Here is a 24,450-nt window from a genome sequence, read left to right on the forward strand (position 1 = left end):
ATATATATATATATATATATATATATATATATATATATATATATATTAGTACTACTATTACAATAAAGTATATATTCATAACTACTTTCTCAACTTATTGAAACATAAAGAATCAATACCGCATCCACTAAGGCTCGAACAAAGTCTTGACTCTATATATATATATATATATATATATATATATATATATATATTATGTATGTATGTACGTATGTATGTATGTATGCATGCATGCACACGATGTTACAATTTTGATCTATGAGCAAAGAAGAACGGCAATAAATACATCATACCATCTTCTTACACAACTTTAATTTCATCATAATATATTGATCAATGTTGTCTTATTTATATCTAACAACCCTGTTTTGTCATCTTGTATCTCTCCACCGGCCAACTTCATTCATTGACTATTATTTCCTTCATTTTCATTTACAACCACAACTAATATACTATCCATAACGTAATTAAGATAATTAAAGCAACTTGATATATTTAATTCACGAGCAGCTAGCTATTTCGACCATTAGGTTATACTAAATTGTTTCATTTGTCTGTGACATGGGAATAAAATATTATCCAAGACTTAATTGAACTGTGGGCCAAGTAATTTAACTAAAGTAGCTTTACCATACATAAGTTGACGTTTACGTCAACGTTAGGTAGTAAAACTCATCGAGTATTGTGTGAAGGATAAAAAAAAAATATTAGAATTTAAAAATTGTTTAACTTACCGTTAGTATATCTATACACTATTGCAATTTTAAAAAAATATTTAGTACTTGAGCTATATCGATCTCAAGTATAGCCTATGGGCTTGTTTGACAATCAGTGGTTAACAGTTATCATATAGCGGATTGTATTAGTAGGTTTGNACTATTGCAATTTTAAAAAAATATTTAGTACTTGAGCTATATCGATCTCAAGTATAGCCTATGGGCTTGTTTGACAATCAGTGGTTAACAGTTATCATATAGCGGATTGTATTAGTAGGTTTGACCAACAGATTGTATTAGCGGTCTGTAAAAAAATGTTTGGTAAAAATTAGTTGTTTAGGTTAGCGATTAACATGCAAAATGACATATAAGGACATTCATGTTATTATTAATAATAATATTATTATTATTATGTAATAATAAAATAAAACTTATAATAATATTAATAACAATAATAAGAAAAAAGGAATAATAATAATAATACAAAACAAAATTATATATAAAATAATTTTTTTTAAAACCCAAATGGGAGTTTTTTTATCCCGCATCAGTAACTCAGGAAAAGGAGCTCATTTGAGCTCCTCTATATAAGAGAAGCATTGCTTCTCTTTTGAAATTAACAACATGAGGAAGCTTTAAAGAGCCAAAAGCTCCTTCATTTAAGGAGCTTTTTTTTTTTTTGAGTTCTACTGACTCTGTTACAATGTAGTATCTGTTCATAGCTACTTTCTCAACCTACTGAAGTGTTCATAGCTACTTTCCGTATACTTTCTCAACCTACTGAAGTGTTCATAGCTACTTTCCGTATCTGTTCATAGCTACTTTCTCAACCTACTGAAGTGTTCATAGCTACTTTCTCATTTAAGGAGCCTTAATTGCATAGGGAAAAGGAAGAAGAAGCCTTTTGGAAAAAGGAAGATCTTTCTCCAAAACATCATGGGGTAAAATTGAAAATAACAACATTAGGCTATTCCTAAGAACTCAATAATAGCCTAATACCTAAGGGGGCCTAGGATTCTCTATTCCCCTTGCAAGGGGAATATATAGGTCATTCCCAGGAACAATGTTCCTGGGCATGCTATTCCATTTCAAGCTTATTTCGCGAACCAAACGTGTCATTAGTGTTATTGTGTCTATTTTCAGTTTCTCAATTGTTCTCAAAGTGACAATTATGATTATTTTCATAATTGTGGACAGTTGATTACCTCTTATTTTTCTTATATATATTAGACAAATGTTTCCAGTATTCTACTGAGTTTATTTGATAAATTTTAATTTTTTCTTATAGAGGATCAGACTCTTATCTTTATTTATATAATACTAATCTTAATTATGACAAATCTTCCATCTGTTTTAGCTCTAACGTTGGGGAGGCGGTTCGTGAAGAGGTGATACAAACCTTGGGAGTGATGGAGGGTAATACTGCTGGTAGATATCTTGGACTCCCTTCACTAGTTAGTCGACGGAAAAAAGAGATTCTCTGTTTTATTAAGGATCGTATTTTAGTAAAAATACGCAGTTGGAACGCACGATTCTTATCTCGTGCGGGCAGGGAGGTTCTCCTGAAAAACGTTATTCAAGTGATGCCCTCTTACGCAATGATGGTTTTCTTGCTACCAGTCACCTTATGTGCAGAAATAGAGGTCATTATGAACCAATATTGGTGGACGGGTGCTATTGGCAGTGGAAAAGGAATTCGATGGAGGTCATGGAATGGACATTGTGCACCAAAGATGAAGGGTTGTTTGGGGTTCAGGCGTCTACGGGAGACGAACTTGGCATTGCTAGGTAAACAGGCCTGGCAACTGATCAGGAACCCTAACTCTAACTCTTTAGTTGCTCGTGTATATAAAGCCCGCTATTTCCCGAATTGTTCTTACTTAGAGGCCAAGGCAGGTAGTAACCCCTCCTTTATATGGCATAGCATGTTGGCGGTACAAAACTTAATAAAGGATGGATGTAAGCGTCGAATTTGGGAATGGATTGAATACCATTATTGGTAAAGATGCGTGGTTGCCCGCTGAGGATCATCCATTTATTCAAACTGAACTGCATGAAACTATTGCTACTGCTTTTGTGGTCTCACTGTTCAATGAGCAAGGTACGGGTTGGGATGTTCAGTGGGTGAAAGACATTTTTAATGAGAGGGATGCCAATCTTATCTTGCAAATCCCAATCAGTGTTCGTAGGCCTCCGGACTCATGGTTTTTGGTATTGGGATTTGAAAGGTGATTACACGGTTAAATCTTGCTATAAGAGCCAACTGGGAGTAGTTCAAGATGACCGCCCTTGGCGAAAAATTTGGAATATTTCTGTGCCACCAAAGGTTAAATCCTTTTGTTGGCAGCTGGCATCGTTTTTTTTGCTTACCCGAGATGCTCTTATAAGGAAACATGTTGATTGTTCTCTGATTTGTCACATGTGCAGGATGGAAGATGAGAGTGCATTACACCTATTTGCACAGTGCCATGAAGCAAGAATAGCGTATGATGTTGTTGGTTTATCTATGCCGCATGCTATTGGTAATGTGTTTACTGACTGGTTTTTTTAGTTGCTTTGATGCCCTTACTGATGAAATGATACCAAAATTTATTATGATATGTTGGGGTATTTGGTCCAGTCGAAATGCATGTGTGTGGAATGGTGCAAACTTTGATCTCCTATTGATGGCACGTCAAGCTCTATTATTTCTGGATAATTGGCTTGCTGCTATGGACTCTAGTACTATGCCTACGCCTACGTCATCTGCAATTCGGTGGGAATCTCCACATTATGGGAGGTTGAAGCTAAATACTGATGCTACTCTAGATGGTAACAATGGTATTATGGGTGTTGAGGGATCATAATGGCATGTTCCTGGCTGCAAAGAATATGTGCATGCATGGCTTTTATGGAGTGAAGGAGGCTGAAGCAATTAGTATGAGAGAAGCTCTGAGCTGGTTAAAGGATACGGGGATGGAGGACGTTGACGTGGAAACAGACTCTCAACTAGTTTTTAAAGCTATATTTAGTCCTGCTTTTAATTCTGCTTTTGGTTTAATAATAGGGGATATAAAGGAATTAGCATCCTCATTAGTTGGTGTTGATTTTCGTTTTGTAAAGCGATCTGCGAATCGTGCCGCTCACATTGTTGCTAGGGAGGCCGTTTCTAAGTCAGGTTGCGGGGAGTGGTTCGATAACCCTCCTCTTTTTCTTGGTGATTGCCTGATTTAATGAATTAAGTTTTTACTCTCAAAAAAAAAAAAAACACACAAAGTGAGCAAAAAATAATTTAAAGCAAAAACTGTGTCCTTCACACAAGGCCTGGAAAAAAATAAATCGTTGTTTTTTTTGTACAGGCATGGGGAATTGATGATCATACATTCCTAGATTTGTAGTTTTTTGTTACTGTATATTTATTTACCGTATTATACATGAATTTTCTTTGTATAATATACTGTACTCTGTTTGGGAATAAATTTTATAAAAGATAAAAATGCATTCCCAGATGCATGTTGAAAAAAGTAAACATGCATCCCACAATGTTGTATTTTCCATGTTTGTATCCCAATAAAAACTGTCATATTTTTGTATCCCATAAAAAATCCAGTCCTGAATGGTGAAATCACCATAAAATTAAGTGATATTGCGATTTGAATTTTGATTTGATTCTTGGCATGATTGAGGATATGTATCTCTAATATTGGCCTTTCTCCGAGGAAGAAGGTGATCGGTTCGCCGATCGTTGATTTGATAGTAAATAAAAATTGGAATTAAAATAAATAAATAGAATATATAAAAATATGCACAACGACTAATCCCCTCGCTAGGTTAGTAGCCTTATCTTGTTGGCCGCCTTCTCCGATGAAGAAGGCCACCATTCGCTGCTAGTTGATTTGATAGTAAATAAGAATTTGAATTAAAATAAATAAATAAATAAATAAAATATATAAAAATATACACAATGACTAATCCCCCTCGCTGAATTGTATGATATCAAAAGTAGACAAACAAACACGGTAAATAATAATGTCAAATCCAAGGTTATAAAAGTCTCAATCAAACGATGTTGGTAGCCACAAAGCCAAAATGGAAACAATAAATGAGCAAAGTCACCACCCAGATAAAGTTCCACATATGAACCCGGCCGGCCAACAACCATATAGATACATGCCCACCTTTATTTTGAAAAAATAAAAATAAAAAACAACAACAAAGTAACAACCGCCATCGCAATAGATGGAGTTGAAGTCAATGATGAGGAGGCAAAATAGAGAGCACAAAGTTATCCAACTTAGGTTTCTGGTCTCGTATATTCCTTGCAGAATTAGCAGCCTGTTTGTTGGTAAAAAACAAGTCAATAATCTTGAGGCTCTTCACATCCTTAAAGGAAAGTGGGACTTCCTTAAGTTGTTCACACTGCAATATTTGAAGCCGTTTCAATGCCGGGAAACTACTCTGCTCACAAGTCCAGTACACCAAATCCGTTCTCCCAATGCGCAAGAATTGGAGGCTCTTGAAAACAACATTAACGTTCAATTCCCAAGACTCTCCCTTGGCTGAAAATTCCTCCAACTTTAGGACCTCCAACTTGTCCAGGGATCCCAATGTGCAAATGTCTTTCCAATCAAAGGACGTCTTGGATAATGTCAGCTTTCTTAAGTTGGGTGGGAATTTTTCAGCTTGTGGAATGCTCCGCAATGTGGTAGCAGCAGCTTCATCATTGAAAGCTTCATGCATGAGTTTCAGATTTTCGAGTTTCTCCAGCTTTCGAATATTGTCAAACAAGCAAATTCGTCCTGATTCCTTGCTCTCTAGAAGCTCTGATACATTCCCACGGACGCCCAGTTTCTGAAGGTTAGGCGTCTTGTCAAAGATCTCTTCAGTGCAGCTTTTGGGTGATATGGTGGAAAGAGTTTGCAATTCTGGACATGAAGAAGAAGAGTTCTCTTTGCAACTTTCTGAATTAGGATGGGGGAGTTGCAAAGAAGCATTAGACAGGATATGCCTTAGTTTTGGCATGTTCCATATCTCAGCCTTAACATCAACTGTACTTGATGTAGTATTGAACATAAGAGTTTGCAAGTTCCAAAGATGAGTGAATAGTTTTGGAATGATATTGTTCTCAGTTGAAATAGCCCAGTATCGTAGTTGATATAACTGATAAAACTCTTTGGGCAATATTTCGAATTTGAGGGATTCAGCATCAAACACTTTGAGAAAGGGGTAGGACTTTGGGATAGTTGCCAAGTGCTCTTTTGGAACATCTAATTTGTGAGATGTTAGAAGAGAGCGGATGTGCTCACCTGATGGCTTTTCCTCCGAACCTATAAAGTCTTTAAGGGAGGAACGGACGCACAAGCGACGATAGTTATCATTTCCTTCTATTCTTGCCCCATTTATCTCATGGAAGAGATAATTCTTCGCAGCTTCATCCTTACAAAACTCGTGCAATGTGTCATTAAGGCGGCATGTTTTGATATCACCATCGGCTCTTCTTTTCACCACCATCAACAGATTCCTGCTCACAATTTCCTTTAAGTATGAGTCAGCTATGCGCTCCATGGTGGAATCGGTTACTGCCGGAATAAATCCTTCTGCAATCCACAACCGAATCAGTTTCCAAACAGAAATCTCATGCCCGATTGGGAATGCTGCAAGATACAAGAAACAATCTTTTGTGTGGTAAGGCAACTGATTGTAACTCAATCTTAGTATATTATTGTAGTCTGGGGCTCGGCAATTGAGTATTGGCATAGGATGTTGGGCCACATCATTCCACAATGAGACTTGGTCTTTATTAAGGACACCAGCAATAACCAATATTGCTAGCGGTAACCCATTACATATCGCTGCAATTTTTCTCCCGCGAATTTCAAGATACGTAGGGAAAGCCTCCTTGCCGAAAACTTTATGTTTTAACATCTCCAAACTTTCCTCATCCGTCAAAAATTTTAAGACATGTGGCTTGCCATAGGAATCAGCATGTCTAGCCAACCCAGTATCACGTGTTGTTACCAATACTCTACTCCCATTTTGGTTATTAGGAAAAACAATTCGCAAAAGCTCCAAATCTTTCTCGTTCCAAACATCATCCATAACAATTAAATACTTCTCATCCTTCAAAAATTCCTTGATTCTTTCAGCCAATTCTTCCTCTGACATGTTCTTGTAATCATTGGTTTGCTTGATAAATTTTCTTATAATGTTCATGAATATTTCTCTCCTATTCATGTTTCTAGATACATAAACCCACAGGCGAGGAAAAAACTCATACTCAATTTCACTATCAAAGAATACCTTTTTGATCAATGTGGTTTTACCCAACCCACTCATTCCCACAATTGAAATGAAAGTCGTATCTTTTGATTCTTCAATGAGTCTATCCTTTATAATTTTAACCTCACCATCAAAACCTACCACATCATCTTCTTCCACCACAAGAGCCTTAAACAATTTCACAAGAAAATGATGCCAAAGTCAGGGACTTACTACATTAAATCAAAATGTAATATTTAATGGTCAAAGTGTTACTTATGAGAACAAGTGTAATACTAATCATGGATAAATTAATTTATTATTAATTAGGAAGGAAAACATAATACTTATAAGAGTAAATTCCACTAAAGGTCCTCCGACTTTGAGGCATTACCAATTTTAATCCTCAACTTACAAGTTTACCATAATAAGTCCTCCAACTTTTCTAAACTACCACTAATAGTCCTTTGAATTTGAGATGCTACCAACTTTGGTTCTCAACTTACAAACTTACCATAATATGTCCTCCAACTTCTCTAAAACTACCACAAATAGTTAATATTAGGGATACTAGCAATGTAGTTAATAAGGTGTTTGATCCCTAACCTTTCATAATATAAACGGTCTAATTAACAACGGACTAATCTCAACCTTTAGTTTTTTTTTTTATAGGGATAAGGATCAAATAGGACCTTCAACTATAAGTCAAAGTGTAATTAACTTAAAAAAAATTCAATTAGACACTTTAACTTCTCATTTTTATGCAATTAAATTAATTAACAAGTTACCTATAGGTAACCTGTATTTTTTTTAAAAATGTTAAAATTAAATAAAATAAAAAATATATGGGGCCTAGTTTCTTCGTCTAGTTGGACGGAGAAGTAGGCCATAGCTTCTCCGTCCAACTAGATGAGGTCTGCCTGGCTTCTCCGCTGACAATTTGTGTTTTTTTTAGTGATTGTTAAATTTATTTTTTTTAATTCAATTTTACCCGCTATTACTTTGAGTTTACTTGCAAAATAAGTTAATTGCACAAATATAATACTTATGTCGAAAAATGTAATACTATTTAAAAATAAAATGTTTGTTACTTCTAAGAAAAAATATAATACTTTTGAAGAAAAATGTAATACTTTTAAAACAAAATATAATATTTATGGGTTGAATAGTTAGTCTTTTTCCGTTGAGCAGAATTAATGTTTTCCTTTTTGACTTTTTTCTTTGAATAGCCAAACAGGAGAAAATCTAGAAAATGACTTTTGGAGGTAATTGGAGAGAATACTATGTGGACTCTCATTCTCTTGTCCCAACTTTTATGGTAGAAATCATTTTACGGATCTCCAATGTTTGGATGTGCCCAGAAAATGCAGTCATCGGAAAACATTTTTCGTTAACTAGCGAAACCATAGGTCTGGTTTTCGTCTGAAACCAATGGTGTTGTTTTTTTATATATAATTTTAATAAATAAAAATATTTTTAATATTATTAAAATAATTAAAATATTTAATTATACAATTCTACTCGTTTTTCAAAAAATGAACCAAACACACCAAGACAATTTTTCATAATGCAATCAAACATTAAAAATGAAACTATTTTCTAGAAAATGATTCATTTTCTAAAAGTCATTTACAAGCTTTCCAAACGAACTTTTATTCTCAATCAAAACCGTGATGCATACACTTGTAATAGAACACACATGAAAAAAATAAATTATCACCTACCGCATGAGGGTGTAGGAATATAATTTGGAGTATATATGTAGTAGAACCATATATACTTGGGAAAATATTAGGAGAAAATAGTATTTTCCTTTTCTATTATAAGTCCATTACCAACTAATCCGATGTTTATTTATGATTTGTTTTGACAATGACATTGTGTTCAAGTGACATGTAGTGCCTTTTTCAAATGGGAGGTTATAGATCGAGTTTCAGTGAAGACAGTATTGACTCTTTATGCTTTAATATGTTGAAATAGTATAGATGAACATATATTAAGGAGGAATTGATTGATATATGTTAGGGGCCGGGAAGAGATAGAGTAAGATAGATAGATACCTGGAGAACTGCAGGCTGATGATTATTTTGCGAACCGCCTTGGAGTAACTCGAGGGGGTGGGCGTAATCTTGACGGATTTTCTTGGCCCTTTCTTTGAAGCTTTCGATCTCCCTGGCAGATAGATTAACCTTGGTATAATAAACAGCTTTTTCAGCCCATCTCTTGAGGGCGGGTTTGGCCTTGTAGATCCTTCGCTCAACAATATATTTATCAATCGCATCTTCAGCATCCCTTGCAACATTGCGAATACTCTGCTCCACTTCTACCACCACAGCGTTGTCCTTCCAGCTTTCGTTCCTCGCTGCTTCAGTGAGATATGCCTGGAATGACCCAAGTTCTCTCACCAGATCTTCAACCTGATCCTTGATCCCTAGAATCAGAGCCGCGTTTTGTTCTACAGTTTGTGCTAACCTGTTTATCAGCCCGTCTACAATTGTGTCCATCTCTCTCTCTCTTTGATAGACCACTGATACACCTTTCTTTCTTTCAAGTCTTACCTTCTTGGCTTTAATTTTCACCTCCGGTCGATCCTTTTATTTATTTATATATATAGAGAGAGCTAGTCTAGGTTCAACCTATAACCAATGTCTACTGGACACAAATTAATTAACAACCATTAGATTTGTAAAAATTAAATTGATATTAAAAAAAAATTGATGGGGTGGCAATGTGGCATTATGTTAAGAGTTAATTTATATGGGCTCTTTCAAGTATAGTGATTCTGCATCTTTAATTTTAAACTTTTAAATTGATCACCTTTCGTACTTTGACTTTCTTTTTTATCATTCGTGGTCCAAGTAGTTGAATGATCCTGAGTGGTTAACTTAGACCACATATGGTAATAATTTAAAAGTCGAAGGATCACGGTGGTCAATTTGAAAGTTTAGGACTAAGGGTAATACTTGTGTGAGACCGTCTCAATCTGTGAAACGAATCGGATCTTTGATTAATGGGTTTATTTTTTACCTCATTAATCAAAGAGGCAAATTATACCATGCACCACGGTGCACATAGCAATGTGCACCACGTACGTAAACGACGTCGTTTTGAGCATTGTAAACTAACCGTCCGTTTTTTTTTTAAAAATCACGTTTCCCGTTTCGGCCGATCTCTGTATTTATGTTAATATTCTGTGTATTGCAGGCAATCATTCTGTGTATTCTAGACAACCGTTCTGTGTATTCATGTTAGTAACACATGTTGTGATATGTTTGTGCATTCGAATATTTAAGAGGATGAGTTCTGTGTATTTTGTGTCAATATTCTATGTATTCATGTTATTAACATAGGTTGTGATGTGTTTGTGCATTCGAATGTTAAGATGATGAGTTCTGTGTATTTTGTATCAATATTCTGTGTATTCTAGGCAAACATTCTGTGTATTATAGCCAAACGTTCTGTGTATTCTAGATAATGATTATGTGTATTATAGATAATGAATTCACTGGAGTCATTCGCGTCCGCGTCCATTAACATCTGTGTATTTTGTGTCAATATTTTGTGTATTCTGGGCAAACATTCTGTGTATTCTAGGCAAACGTTCTGTGTATTCTAGATAATGGTTATGTGTATTATTATAGATAATGAATTCCCTGTAGTCATTCGCGTCCGCGTCCACTAACATCAAAACGACGTCGTTTATGTACGTGATGCACATTGCTATGTGCACCGTGGTGCAGGGATTGGTGTTGCAAGCATCACTCGTAGAAAACACGTTCATTTGCAAACTGTGAAACCCTGGCAATTTGCATTAAAAAATAATTAAGAGGAAATACTTTTTTAAAAAATGACATATTTAATTTGATCCCTAAGTCATGACTAAAATTTTCAATTATTTTCATGTTTCATTTCTCTTTAAAAAAAAAAATCAAAAGTTGTGGTTTTGGTCATTTTTTATTAATATTTTGTTAGATTAAGATAAAAACTTAATAAAGAAAAAAGAAAACTTTACTCGATAGGGTTAAATATGAAATTTTGACTTCTATAGTAGACATACATTTTCAAAGTTCTAACGAGTTTATTTGACAAATTTCAATATAAAAACTAGTGGTATATAAACAAAGGTAAGAGTCCTCTATAAAAAAAATTATCAAATAAACTCACTAGAATACTGGAAACATTTGTCTAATATCTAAAAACATAATAAGTTTCAATTCAGGTTATATCCATGATTTATGTTCTTTTTCTCTATTAAATTTTTGTATACATTATGTTATAAGAGTTGTACTATACAATTTTATGGACAAAAATATCTTTATTGTTATAACTTCTGTTATGTTGTCCCATTGTAAATGAAAATGAAGGAAATAATAGTCAATGAATGAAGTTGGCAGGTGGAGAGATATAAAATGACAAAACAGGGTTGTTAGATATAAATAAGACAACATTGATCAATATATTATGATGAAATTAAAATTGTATAAGAAGATGGTATGGTGTATTTATTGCCGTTCTTCTTTGTTCATAGATCAAAATTGTAACATGCTGCGCGTGCACCCACTGGGACGAAAGATTAAAACAAAAGAGATAGTTTGAAAAATAAAAATGAAACACTTAAAGCATACACATAAATATTGTTAGATATTGGCGAAAAATCAAAACACATCAAAACTTTATTAAAAAAAATATTAATAACAAAATATGAAACATAATTAACTTGATAAAATGATTCGAATAGAAAACACATTATTATAAATCATATATCTAACTATTAATATAAAAGAATGCTTGAATCGACAATTTAACCTTTTCCACATTAAAGTCATAACTTACTATCTTACCTAGCTTATCTTTATAAAAAAAATATTTATAACAAAATAGGGTGCGAACCGACCTTAACGTGTGGACATGCGTACTTCTTTAGTAATGTATGTAAGTTCTTCATAAATGCACAATAACTAAAGAAGTCCACATGTTAATAAAATCTACGTTTGCTCCAAGAGGCACGAGAAGTTCTCCCAAAATTCTTCACCATAAAGAGAACTCACTTGTCACTTGAGCTACCCCATTGGGTTATTCATTTTAGTTTATGTTTAATCTTCAATTGTAAAATAAACCTCTACGCTCTAACGTTATAAAATAGTTACAACTTTTTGTTGTTTGAGTAACAAAACTGTGAACAGAATCTATTGCAAGTTTACTCTTTTTTTTTGTTTGGAGTACTATTAAATCTATTACAATGTAGTATTGTACAGTTGCCTCCACTGAGCAGGGTTGTATCTGAGCATGTCTAACATGTGCGACTGCACAGGGCCCCCAATTTTTGGGGCCCCATATTTAAAAAAAAAAAAAATTATATGTATATATAGTTTACAAAAATTTAAGCTAAATGTATGAAGATTAGACCAATTTGTGACAAGATGAAATTGAACCCAATTGGCAATTGTAAAACCCCTATATATATATATATATATATATATATATATATATACACCAAAAACATTGCCAATTCTATTCGGCAATTATATTTCATAAATCATAATCCCACTTCTCAATTAGACAATTAGAAAATTCTCAATTCTCAATTCTCAATTCTCAACCCTATAAAATACGGCAATACCGTAATGAAATTTGACAATTCCCAATTCACAATTCAGTAATTTTGTAGATTGTAGACCACAACTCAACTGATTCTTCAATTCTTCATTGAAAATGAACTTTTGGAAGAAGTTGATTGATGATTTTGCGTCTAAATGTGCACGACGCATGTCACTTTTTAAATAAAATTTTATATGTATTTTTTATACAATATTTATATTTTGATACAATTTTTTGAACTACTATTATTTATATATAAAAAATAATCAAAAAAAAAAGAGGCCAAATTAACATATGGCACAAGGCCCTAATTTTTATTCGAATGGCCCTGCCACTGAGGCTCGAATCCACTCCCATCATCTACATGGGAGTGTAAACCGAGACACCAGGTGCCACTAGACCACAAGGTCTTTAACACTCATATTTCATATTTGATTACTAACTGTAGTTAATTAATTAGTAAAAAACATATATAAGAGGTTTTTTTTTTTTTTGGGTGCTAATGGAGATTTATGGTTTCACTGCCCTAAAGACAAAATAATGTTTTTATTTATTTATTTATTTTATTTTTTGCAAAGTAAGGATGTATTCTATAATGGTTAAAAGATATAGCGAGTATGTAAATTGTATAACGACATAAGCTTCATGCTTAGATATTAAAAGAGTTAATACCCAAAATTGTCCTCGACTATAGTAGATTTTCTCAATTTTGTCCTAAACGACTTTGGCCTCATAAAGTAGTCCCAGACTTTTGTGTTATCGCTTAAAATTGTCCTCCGTTAGTTAAGGTGTCAAATGTGTGTTAAGTACAGGGGCAATATAGTCATTTCATGTAGTAGTGACAATAATTTTTGTTGAATGCGTAGTTAGTTTATAGTTATTCTAAAATAATATCTATTTTCTGTTTCAACAAGACGGTGAAGGAAAATGGAGGCTGTCGTTGCTGTGGCGGCTGAAGATCGGTTGAGTAGAGGAATGAGAAGAACTAAATATGAAATGACTATATTACCCATGTACTTAACACCTATTTGACACCTTAACTAACGGATGACAATTTTGAGCGATAACACAAAAGTCTGGGACTACTTTATGAGGCCAAAGTCGTTTAGGACAAAATTGAGAAAAACCACTATAGTCGAGGACAATTTTGGGTATTAACTCGATATTAAAATGTTTAGTACACATTTTTTTTAATTGTTAAATTTTAACCATATAACTCACAATAAAATTGTTTCAAATGGTAAATAATTTCTAATATTAAGTGGCAAAAACCTTCACATGCAATGGTGATGGTTCAACTTTACTACCTTAATGGCATGTTTGGTTCATGGAATTGGTTAGGAATGGAATAGCATTCCTTGGAATGACTTATTCCATTGTTTGTTTTGTTCATTTAATCATGGGAACGACATTCCAAAGAATGAGCTATTACCTTTACAAAGGGAATAGTCAATCCTTGGGGGGGCTTTGGTATTAGCTATTCCCATGCTCTTGGGAATAGCTTTTACATGATAAATACCAAAAATACCCTTTGTACATTATTTAATATTTATATTTAATAAATATAATGTATTATATAAATGTATATATTTAATTAATTATAATGTTTACCTATCAATATATATATATATATATATATATATATATATATAAACACACAAAATAATAATAATAATAATAATGATAATAGTAATAATAATAATAATTATTATTATTATTATTATTATTATTATTATTATGCATACATACACACATGTGTATTTGTTTATATATGAGTTGTCCTTAATTATTATTATTATTATTATTATTATTATTATTATTATTATTATTATTATTTTATAAGGGTATTTATGTCTTTAAAACCTATTCCATTTCCATTCCTTTAACCAACCAAACACTAGAATACAATTCTTAAAGTCTATTCCTTCAACGAACCAAACAATATTATATGATTCATATTCTATTCCTTACCTATTCCATTCCCCGTGGAATAGCATTCCTATTCCCTCTAAATTCATTCCGTGAACCAAATGTCCGGTAAGTGTGAACCTTCACTTTCTTCAAAAAAATAAAAAATAAAAAATAAAAAAATTAGTGTGAACCTTCACATGGTGATAGTGACGTGATGATAATATAATATTATTTGATTGAGTCGTCTTTGAGAATATTTTTTCCAACTAATAATATTTTCTTCCAATGCATGCTACCGGTAAAGCTACATTATTAGTTAAATTATTTGGCCGGCAATTCAAGTCTTTGATAATATTTTCTTCCCATGTCACACACGTACAAATGAAACAATTTAGTATAGCCAAATGATGGACAGCTAGCTGCCCATGAATTAAATATATTAAATTGCTTTATTAATTGTAATTGTAATAAATTCAAATTACAAAGTCATGCACTTAGAATAGTATCTTGTTCAATATCGGACTGATTGAGGCTCGAACCCATGACTCTTATTTGAGAAAGTCACTTCATGCCGCTTGACTACAAGGTCTATAACTTATATATTTATACCTTAAGTATATTCATTTTCCAAGTGAGAGGTCACAGGTTCGATCCCCCGTGGATGGGGCGTTGGCTCTTTGTGCTTCAGTAGGTTGAGAAAGTATGTATGAACAAATACTACATATTGTAACAGAGTCAATAGTATTCAAAAAAAAAAAGTATATTCATTTTCACCATATCGCATTTAGTTTTTTCTTCCTCCTCCATGAATAAATTAATTGTAATTATTATAAAAAATTCAGCAACCCATGTTTAACTGTAATTATACTAATATCTGTGTAATTATTAGCTTAATTAACATAATAATTATTAGTCAATTATACTAATATCTTTGTAATTATTATCTTAATTAACATAATAATTATTAGTCAATTATACTAATATCTGTGTAAATTATTAATTATCATAATAATTATTAAGTAATTATACTAATATTGTGTAATTATACATTTATACCATGTTTAATTGTAATTATATTAATATTCATGTAATTAGTAGCTTAATTAACATAATAGTTATTAGATTTTATATAGTAATAGATTAGGCGGAAAATTGCAAAAGTAGGATTTTTTTTTAATCAAAAAAATTAGCATTTAAATTTTGTATGATTAATTTAGTGCATAAGTATATATATATATATATGTATGTATTTTTTAAAAAAAATTAAATATTTATGAACACATATTTTGTTAATTTTATAATTTTATTTTCTTAATTATATTTCTTAATTTAGTAATTATAATCAAGGAAACTGCATGTACAAATTAAAAGAATTTATATATTAAATTTGTATGAATTAATATAGTTCGTAACTATATTGAGCATAAATTATTAAAACTATGAATCATTATCATTATTTTGAGTACAATATAATTCATTCTTTAATATAACTTTAGTTCTTTAATATAATTTTAGTTATTTGATGATATTATGAGTATAAATCATTACTATATTATGAATATAAATCATTACAACTATAAATCATTATCATTATTTTAAGCTTAAATCAATACAAATATTAATCTTTACTGTAATTTAAATATACGATTGAAAATATATACAATTAAATTTTAATAAAATAAAATTATTTCAATTTTAAAATTTTTGAACTAAAATACAAACAAATAAATTTAAAGATATCTACAATATGAAGATATTAAATTAAATAGAATACTTCAATTCTATCTAATTAGAATAAATTTCACATATCAATTTCTTACTTGAAGTTTTCATTTTATTTTATTAAATATAAAATTGCTCATAGATAATAGGTAAACAAGTCATTTTTGGTTCAATTGCAAGATTTTGCATTGTTTCGGGATCCAATTGTAATTTTTTAAAAAAAAAATCTAATAGCCCAATTGCAGATTCGGGTGTAATTCGATGACATATTTGACGCTTATTCCACAACAAAATACATACAAATATCATAGGAGCGAGAATGCTTGGAAATATATATATTTATATGAAGGGTTTTATAAGGGTATTTTTAGAATAATAAAAGTAGTTATTCCTAATGGGTTAGGAATAACTTATACAATAGTGGCATTATATTGGAATGACTATTCTCATTGCAAAGAGAATATCTCATTTCATGGAATATAATTCTATTCATTGCTATAAAATTAAACCAAACAACAAAATAGATTTATCTCACGAAATGATATTCCAATATTCTCAAACTGCATAATTCGTAGATCAAAATTGTAACATCACATCAAAGTACATACAGTTTTTTTTTTTTAATGTGCTTTAGCTACTTAATCATATAGCTCTATTCGTTTTATTCAAATGTTTTCAATAATAAGATACGTCTTCCTCTATCTTTACAAAGAGAATATCTCATTCCATAGAATTTTATTCCTTGTTGTAAAATACATAATAGACTTATTCTACATAATGACATTCCATTCTTAACGTATTCCACGAACTAAAGTACCAAACGCCATGTAAGAAGATTGTATGGTGTATTTATTGTTGTTGTCTTTTGACTGCATAATTCATAGATCAAAATTGTAACATCGCATCATACTATATATATATATATTTTTTTTTTGCAGCACGTTGGAGTTGAAAAAGGACAAAAGTCGATATGAAAAAGGACAAGGCGTACATTTGCAGCACATTGGACATGCACCTGTCGCGCGAGAAATTTGAATTTCATATCCTATAAATAGAGGACTCCAAAGCTGCAAACGAATACTGACGTCAAGCACAAAAAATCAACAATTGCTTCCACTGAGGCTCAAACCCACTCCCATCATCCATGTAGGAGTGTGAACCGGGGCACCAGGTGCCACTAGACCACAAGGTCTTTGACACCAAATTCATACTTAGATAAACTTTTTTATCTTAACAAGAATTATTCAGATTCACAGTTCATCTCTTTTGTGAAGATCGACAAACAAATCAATCGCATTTCGAAGTTGTGGTTTTAGATCTACTGCTCAAGGCAACTCTATGACTAACCCTTGGAGTAGAAGGTCAAGTGTTGAAGATCGGAGATGACATCCGGATCGAAGGAACACTGACTAGCTAGTTTAATTTACCGTGCTTGGTGGATACATTGTAATCAATTTCACTTGTATTTGTGACAAAGAATACTATTGAAAACCTCCTTGGACGTTAAGGAGAACAGTGAAGTAGTCAGTTGCCGAACCACTATAAAATTCTCTATATTTATACTTTTACATTCTGCACTTAATTTCCATGTGACTGGATCATAGACACACACGCATGCTTTAAGTTATTTAAAGCGTAAAAACGCGTTACAAATTTTCTAAGTCTTTTAATTTGCTGCCTCTCACCTATACTCAGTTAGTGATAAGCTCTAGGTTTGAAAATTGTTTTAATGTAAAATTTTGAGAAAGTCTATTCAACTCTCACCCCACCTCCACCCCACCACTTTCTAGACTTTTTATCAATCTGGGACCAACATAGATCGATGCACAAAAATAACAAGTTAGATGTATTTAATTGTAACTTTTTAATGTTCGGGGGTATAATTACTTTTTCATATTAAGTTCAAGCTAAGGGCTCATTTGACCCTTTTTTTTTCCTTGGATAAATTTTTTGAACAAGATTTTTAATGTTAAATATCAATAATTTTTAATAGATGGAAGGAGTAAGTAAGCTTTAATTTATTTTCTGGACAATTTTGTTCAACCAATATTTGAACAAGTCTTTTATAATATTTTTAATGAGTGATGATACATTCCCTCCTTAATAGAAATAAAAAATTCTTGATAGTAAACAAATGAAACAATACACAATTACACATAAATAATGATATAGAATAATAAATTAAACTTCAATAGTTTACACCATTCCACAATATGTGTGACAATACAATGACAATAATATAATATACAATAGTAGAAGACTCTTGATAGCAAAGCAAAGCTTTATGAATCCTTTATTCAAGTAAAAATTAAAAAAAGCAAACTCAAAAATTTATTAATCACTTGAAGCAAACTCGTAGAAATGACCAAATTGCAAACCATGTTATCCTGTGGAAAGAAGTAACAATTAAACACATCAAACTTTATATGTATCAAAAGCCGTTATACTAATTCTATAGAGAACAAATATAAATATATTTATAATGCATGCCCTTAAAAGATTGAGAGACAAAATGTGATGCACTAATAATAGTTGTATAACTCAATGGGATAGTTCAAGTGACAAGTGAACTGTCTTTGTGGGGAAATATTTCGGATCGTTAAACGGATGGAAAAAGACCAAGAACACTTTGTAGATTTACCCAAAAAAAAAACAAAAAACAATTGGACTCCGGTCCCAATAATGCTAATCTTGACGTTATTATATCTTTGATTTACAATAAGTAATATATTACAATGTCCTTTTAAATTTATAATATTCACAATTCACGAGTACTATTAATTAGCAACTAGTAAATTACCCGTGCGATGCACGAATGAATTTTTTTATTATATATTTAAATAACCAAATTAAAGATGAAATTATAGACTTTTAAAAATTTTCAAAGACTTTTAAAGTGATGGATTTATTAATTAGCAATACGTACCTATCTCTTTAATGAGAAGCATGATTATCATCTTCAACACTGCGTTTAATGTGTTTGGTCACTGCCAGATGACAAAAATAAATAAGGGGAAATTAAAAAATGATAGTAACAAAAAAAAATTAAAATAAAAACAGTGAGAGAAAAGATAAACTAACCAAGGGGAATGTCAACGGTTTTGTATCCATAATCATCCTTGCGCATAACATTAATTTCTTGTGCAGAAGACATAGCAGAAGGGGAGCAATTTCGTAACTCAATTGACTCCAGCGTGATGATATCTGCAAAACCAATTGGAATCGCTTCCAAGCTGGTACACCTTTTAAGAACAAGGCGTTCAACACAAACAAATTGTTCATCTCTGTCGATTTCCCAGCGAACAAGGTTTCTAGCTTCGAGGAACAAGAATTTTAGTTTTTCAAATTTTCCCTTGGTGGGTTCCCAATCCGAATCATTGGAGGCTTCTTTCAGCTTGAGAGATTCAAGATTTGGTAGCATACTAATTATGTTTAATTCTCTCCACGCCAAACAAGTTCTCTTCAATTTCAGTTTCTTAATGTTAAGGCAATGTGACAAAGAATTCAAATTTTGGAAGCCTGACACTGAGCCTTTCCGGAATGCAACCATTAACATCTCAAGCTTATCCAAATAATCAAGATTACCAAGGTTATAAGAGTCCAATACTACCCCATTTGGATTTGATTCATCACATCCACAAATAATCCCCAACTTTTTTACATTCGGAATCCTTAAAAAGACTTCCTTTGTACAATGTTCTAAACTCAACCAATAGAGTGTGTGCAAGCTATGTTTGACCTCACTAGGAGGATCCACTGAAAGGGAATAGCTAACCTCGACATGCCTTAGTTGTGGTGATTTCCAAATCTCAGACGACAAACGCTTATTATTGCTTGTTCTTGTCTTAGACATGATAAGCATTTGCAAATTCGGATTAGCTGACACTATGTGCTCCAGATCTTCAACCCATTGTGTTAAAGATAAGTATCGCAAACACACTAAATCTTCGAAATTCTTTCTTGTGAGGGATGGATAAGATGGAACAAAGGACGGAGAAGGAACAAAAGCCAAAACTCTTATCAGTTTGGAATCTACAAACATTTCAGCATTTTCATGAAAGAAAATGGAGCGAAGATTGTTTGTACGGAATAACACATAATAGTCAAAGCTGTGTGTGTATAAACTCAACCAACGACTCGAGTTTGCAAACACATCTAATGGCAACCCTAAATGCTGTCGAGTATTTACAGCACAAAAAATACCCTCTTTTTGAGATTCTCCTACACAGAAGGTATGCAAGGCACCATGCATCCTACATGTCTTAATTTGGCCATTAGAACTTCGGCTATGAATTAAGACAAGACTTCTATCAATAAGCTCTTGTAAATACCTGTAAGCTTGATTTTCTGACACCGCAAAACCCTCCACAATCCATAACCTAACAAGGGTTTTAACCAAGATTTCACTGCGCTTTGGGAAGACTCCAAAATATAAAAAGCACACCGTCAAATATTGCGGCAATTGATTGTAATTGAGAGTGAGGTCATTGCGATCTAAAATCCCTAACGACTCTAACTCCTTTTCAATCTTCTTCCATTCTTGTTCTATGTTGTCGCATTCAGATAGACGTTTGGTTACCGTCACAATTGATTGTGCTAACCCCTCACATTTTTCCACAAAAGCCTCTCTAATGTTTTCAAATGTGGACATCATACTCTTTTTATTGTGTGGAAGGGTATGACAAAAGAGTACCCAACTTTCTTTTGGATCTAACAAAGTCATGTAATGGATATAGTCGGCATTGCCTCTAGCAAAGGAACCATCAAAGTGCCTAGTGGTTAGCAATATGCAACTTCCATTCCCATCATTAGGAAAATATCGGTGGATATCATCCCAAGCTAAATGGTTCAATAAGTTATCCAACACAATCACATACCTCTTGCCGTTCAAGCACTTGCGTAGCTGATTTGCTAGATCAGCAGTAGTGGTAGTGATGATTCCCTCTTTGGTTTGATCATTTGATTCTAATACATTGATGGATCGAAGAAGGTCGCTTAGCATTTGTGTCTTGTCCAATTCGGGACGCATAGTAACGCCTCCTCGTACTTGGAAATGTGACAGAAGTGCTGGGTCGGTATATATGCTTTTAACCAAAGTAGTCTTTCCGATGCCCACCATTCCAACTATTGGGATAAGCCCTAGCTCCGAAGAGCCACGTAAGAGCTTGTCCTTTATCACGTCACAATCCCGGTCACGACCGATCATAAAAACCTTTTCCGGGGAGCGCCACCAGGATCCCTCCGACGATTGAACATTCTCAGAACCGGAAGCCACCGCCGGTTGAGTTTTAAGCCCTGTATGGTAAAATAGTTAGTCTATCAATCAATATAATTTTGGTTTATTTGGTCATTGTTAGCTATTTGACTTGGTTAAAAAATTAATATAAGTGTTTGGTTAATAAACTTTTTGTAACTCCAAAATGCTAAAATTCAAAAAGTTGCTCAAAACAACTTTTTCAATTAGCTTTTCGAAAAAAGAAATTATACCAAACATCTAGCAACTAACAGCTAATTTACCAAACACTTTTCTACAATCAGCTAACATTATCAACTAGTTATACTCTCTAACCAAATCAGCTAAGGGTCATTTACCAGAGAGGGTCTTAATGGCGTCCACATCAGCTTCACTGCTTATAGTGGTGTTGATAATGTTGGACAATTCAACTGCGTTTTGTGTGGCTTCTTGCACGGCCTGATGGAGTGCCCGAGAAGCTTTTTCTGCCTGGTGTTTGGCTAGAAGGAGAGAGTGTAGTTGTGTTTCGATTTGGTCTTCCGCTTTGAGTGCAAAGTCTCTGATTTTGGTCTTCAGATGTTTGATTGTTGGTGCTGAGCCGCCACCACTAGGCTTCTGCAGAAAGGCTTGGAAGTGAGATAACTGACTCTGAAAGGCCTGCAAATAAGAAAGATTTTCAGCATCAAGAGACACCCTTGGGGCGGATTGTAAGAGCTCTAGCCGAATTGTTTCCATGAGAGAAGTTAAAGCAACAAATGCCATCTCTCTCTCTCTCTGTCTTTTTCTCTCTCTATGAATGTGATTGGAAATTATGTATTGCTATTGCTGACAACAATGGCTTCAAACTAATATACCATTTTCGAAAAGTAGTCATATTTGATATTCCACATGACACATGCGATTAATTAATGCTCTGTTCTATCCACGACAATGAGTTCGAATCTTACCAATATCTCTAGGTCGAGCTCGCCATACATTGACTATGTTTGGCAAACCTAGCTGAAAAGGTAACTGAAAGCTAAAGATGAGCTGAAAACTGAAAAGCTATAAGTTCGAAACTGAAATCTGAAGAGCTGTTAAGTAGCTATTATGCTTAAAAGTGTTTTTTAAATTTAGCTTTTTGATAAGCTGATAAATGTAAAAAGACTAAAAAGGACATCTTCGTATACAATTTAAATAATTTTAAATTTAAATAGGTTTGTTTATATATTAAAATATAAAATAATAAAATCAATATATTTAAATAAAATATAAAGTTCTATATTTGAAAATATATAAAGTAAAAAAAAATATTTATAATTCATAACATTAGTTCATACAAAATTAATGTTTAAACACAAATGTCAAACTGAAATTACAACCAAACATAATGAAAAGAAAAAGTTAAAAGGGTTTAATTGAGAGAGGTAAAAGATGTCATTTATTTAAAATAATAAGGATAAAAATGGAAAAAAGTTAAAAAGCTACTAGCTTATTTTTTAAAAGCTACCCCAAGTAGCGTTTCAAAATAAGCTCTTATTTTAAGCTACTAGCTTATTTTGAGAACATTACCAAACAGAGCTTATAGATTATTAGTAGCTTAAAATAAGCTATAAGCTCCTAAATAAGCTCTGCCAAACAGAGCCATTATCTTCCTAGTAAGGTTTATTTCTCGTGTGTAATTTGCGAGCTATTACATGAGAGAAGGAATCCTAGTTGTTGGACGCTATTTCATTATTGTCATCAGGATTGATTGATATGTTTTTTAATTTAAACGTAACAACCATGTTTGGCATCTTGGTGAACCTCATTCATTGTCTAATAATATTTTTTATTTAGGTTGAAAAAAAAAATGCATCCTATAAACTAGCCCCGAAGAGTTGCCCAACTTGATAAATTAAATTCATCAGGAGCTGTCACGTGAATATACTAGACAACTAGTTATATTATATTGTTTGTGATGGTAAAAAATATTATCAAAGACTTGGTCAAATAATATTATCATCACCATGGGAAGGTTCACACTTAGGTAGGTAGTAAAGTTGAACCATGAGTCCATGACCATGTGAAGGTTTGCATATACTTAGGGTGTGTTTGGTTGACACAAAAGAACTGGAATCGAAATAGGAATCAAATACAATACTTGGTAATGGTAATAAGTTTTGGTGAAAGTATTTTGCATGTTTGATAGTAGGGTGGAATTAGAGTGATTACTAATATTAGGCAAAAACTTGTGTGAGACCGTCTCACGGTCTCAATCCGTGAGGCGAGTCAAATTTTTTATTAATGAGGTCAAAGATCGAACCCGTCTCACGGATTAATGAGACTCGTGAGACGGTCTCACATAAGTGTTACTCATAATATTAATGTTTGGTTATGTATGACGCTATAATGGAATAAAAGTTTAAAAAATACAAAAATAAAAATTAAGGCAATTGATCCTAATATAATGACATTCAAAGCACCAATATGAATATAAAAGATCAAACCAAAAATCTAAAAGCACTAATTCAAACTTAAAAATCATATTACCAATAAGATGGAATGATACCCATTTTTAATTGAAGCAGTAATCAAATCTCATAGTTGTGTTTTTAAAAAGTTGTCAACCAAACATTAACTATAACTTTGATTCACATTCCTAATACGTAAACCCATAAACCAAACACACCCTTAATTTTAGAAATTTTTTACCATTTGAAATGATTTAACACTTACCGCCATGCTACTTCCCTGACCTCATTTTTCCTGAAATTGATAAAAGGCTCCTGTGATTGTGGTGGAAGGCTTTGATAAGGAGGCTCAAACTATATAAAGGATGGTCTTATTACTGAAAAATTAGATGACATGACTGCAATTTCAATGGTTGGAACAACTGGATTGGGCAAAAACCAAAATGGTATTCAATTTACCAAACAAACCAATGATTACAAGAACACGTGAGAGCAATCACACTAGTGTTCTATTCACGGTTTTTGAGGATGAGATAGCCACATGGAGGAGAGAGAAGGCTAGTGAGAGAAAATTAAATTCTTTATGCAATTTATGGTTGTT

The 24,450-nt window shown here is 32.7% G+C and overlaps 2 protein-coding genes across 3 annotated transcripts; both read right to left on the reverse strand.

Annotated features, from left to right (window-relative positions):
- Positions 1-4,660: 4,660 nt before the first annotated feature.
- LOC116025037 (putative late blight resistance protein homolog R1A-3) lies at positions 4,661-9,488 on the reverse strand. Its single transcript, XM_031266093.1, has 2 exons — positions 9,014-9,488; positions 4,661-7,142 (listed from the first exon to the last, which is right to left on the reverse strand). The coding sequence occupies exons 1-2, from the start codon at positions 9,455-9,457 to the stop codon at positions 4,947-4,949; spliced, it is 2,640 nt and encodes an 879-aa protein (XP_031121953.1). The 5' UTR covers positions 9,458-9,488; the 3' UTR covers positions 4,661-4,946.
- A 9,621-nt stretch (positions 9,489-19,109) lies between these two features.
- LOC116026147 (putative late blight resistance protein homolog R1B-8) lies at positions 19,110-24,155 on the reverse strand. 2 transcript variants are annotated; one of them, XM_031267603.1, is made up of 4 exons: positions 24,115-24,155; positions 21,777-22,074; positions 19,266-21,479; positions 19,110-19,171 (listed from the first exon to the last, which is right to left on the reverse strand). In XM_031267603.1, exons 1-4 carry the CDS (start codon positions 24,118-24,120, stop codon positions 19,119-19,121), a joined length of 2,571 nt encoding a protein of 856 aa, XP_031123463.1. In that variant the 5' UTR covers positions 24,121-24,155; the 3' UTR covers positions 19,110-19,118. The 2 variants fall into 2 exon arrangements, with proteins under 2 accessions (XP_031123463.1, XP_031123462.1); XM_031267602.1 differs by lacking the exon at positions 24,115-24,155 and having other exon boundaries at positions 21,777-22,180.
- Between the last annotated feature and the right edge of the window lie 295 nt (positions 24,156-24,450).

Source organism: Ipomoea triloba, chromosome 7 (genome assembly GCF_003576645.1).
Source record: "Ipomoea triloba cultivar NCNSP0323 chromosome 7, ASM357664v1".
NCBI classification, from domain to species: domain Eukaryota; kingdom Viridiplantae; phylum Streptophyta; class Magnoliopsida; order Solanales; family Convolvulaceae; genus Ipomoea; species Ipomoea triloba.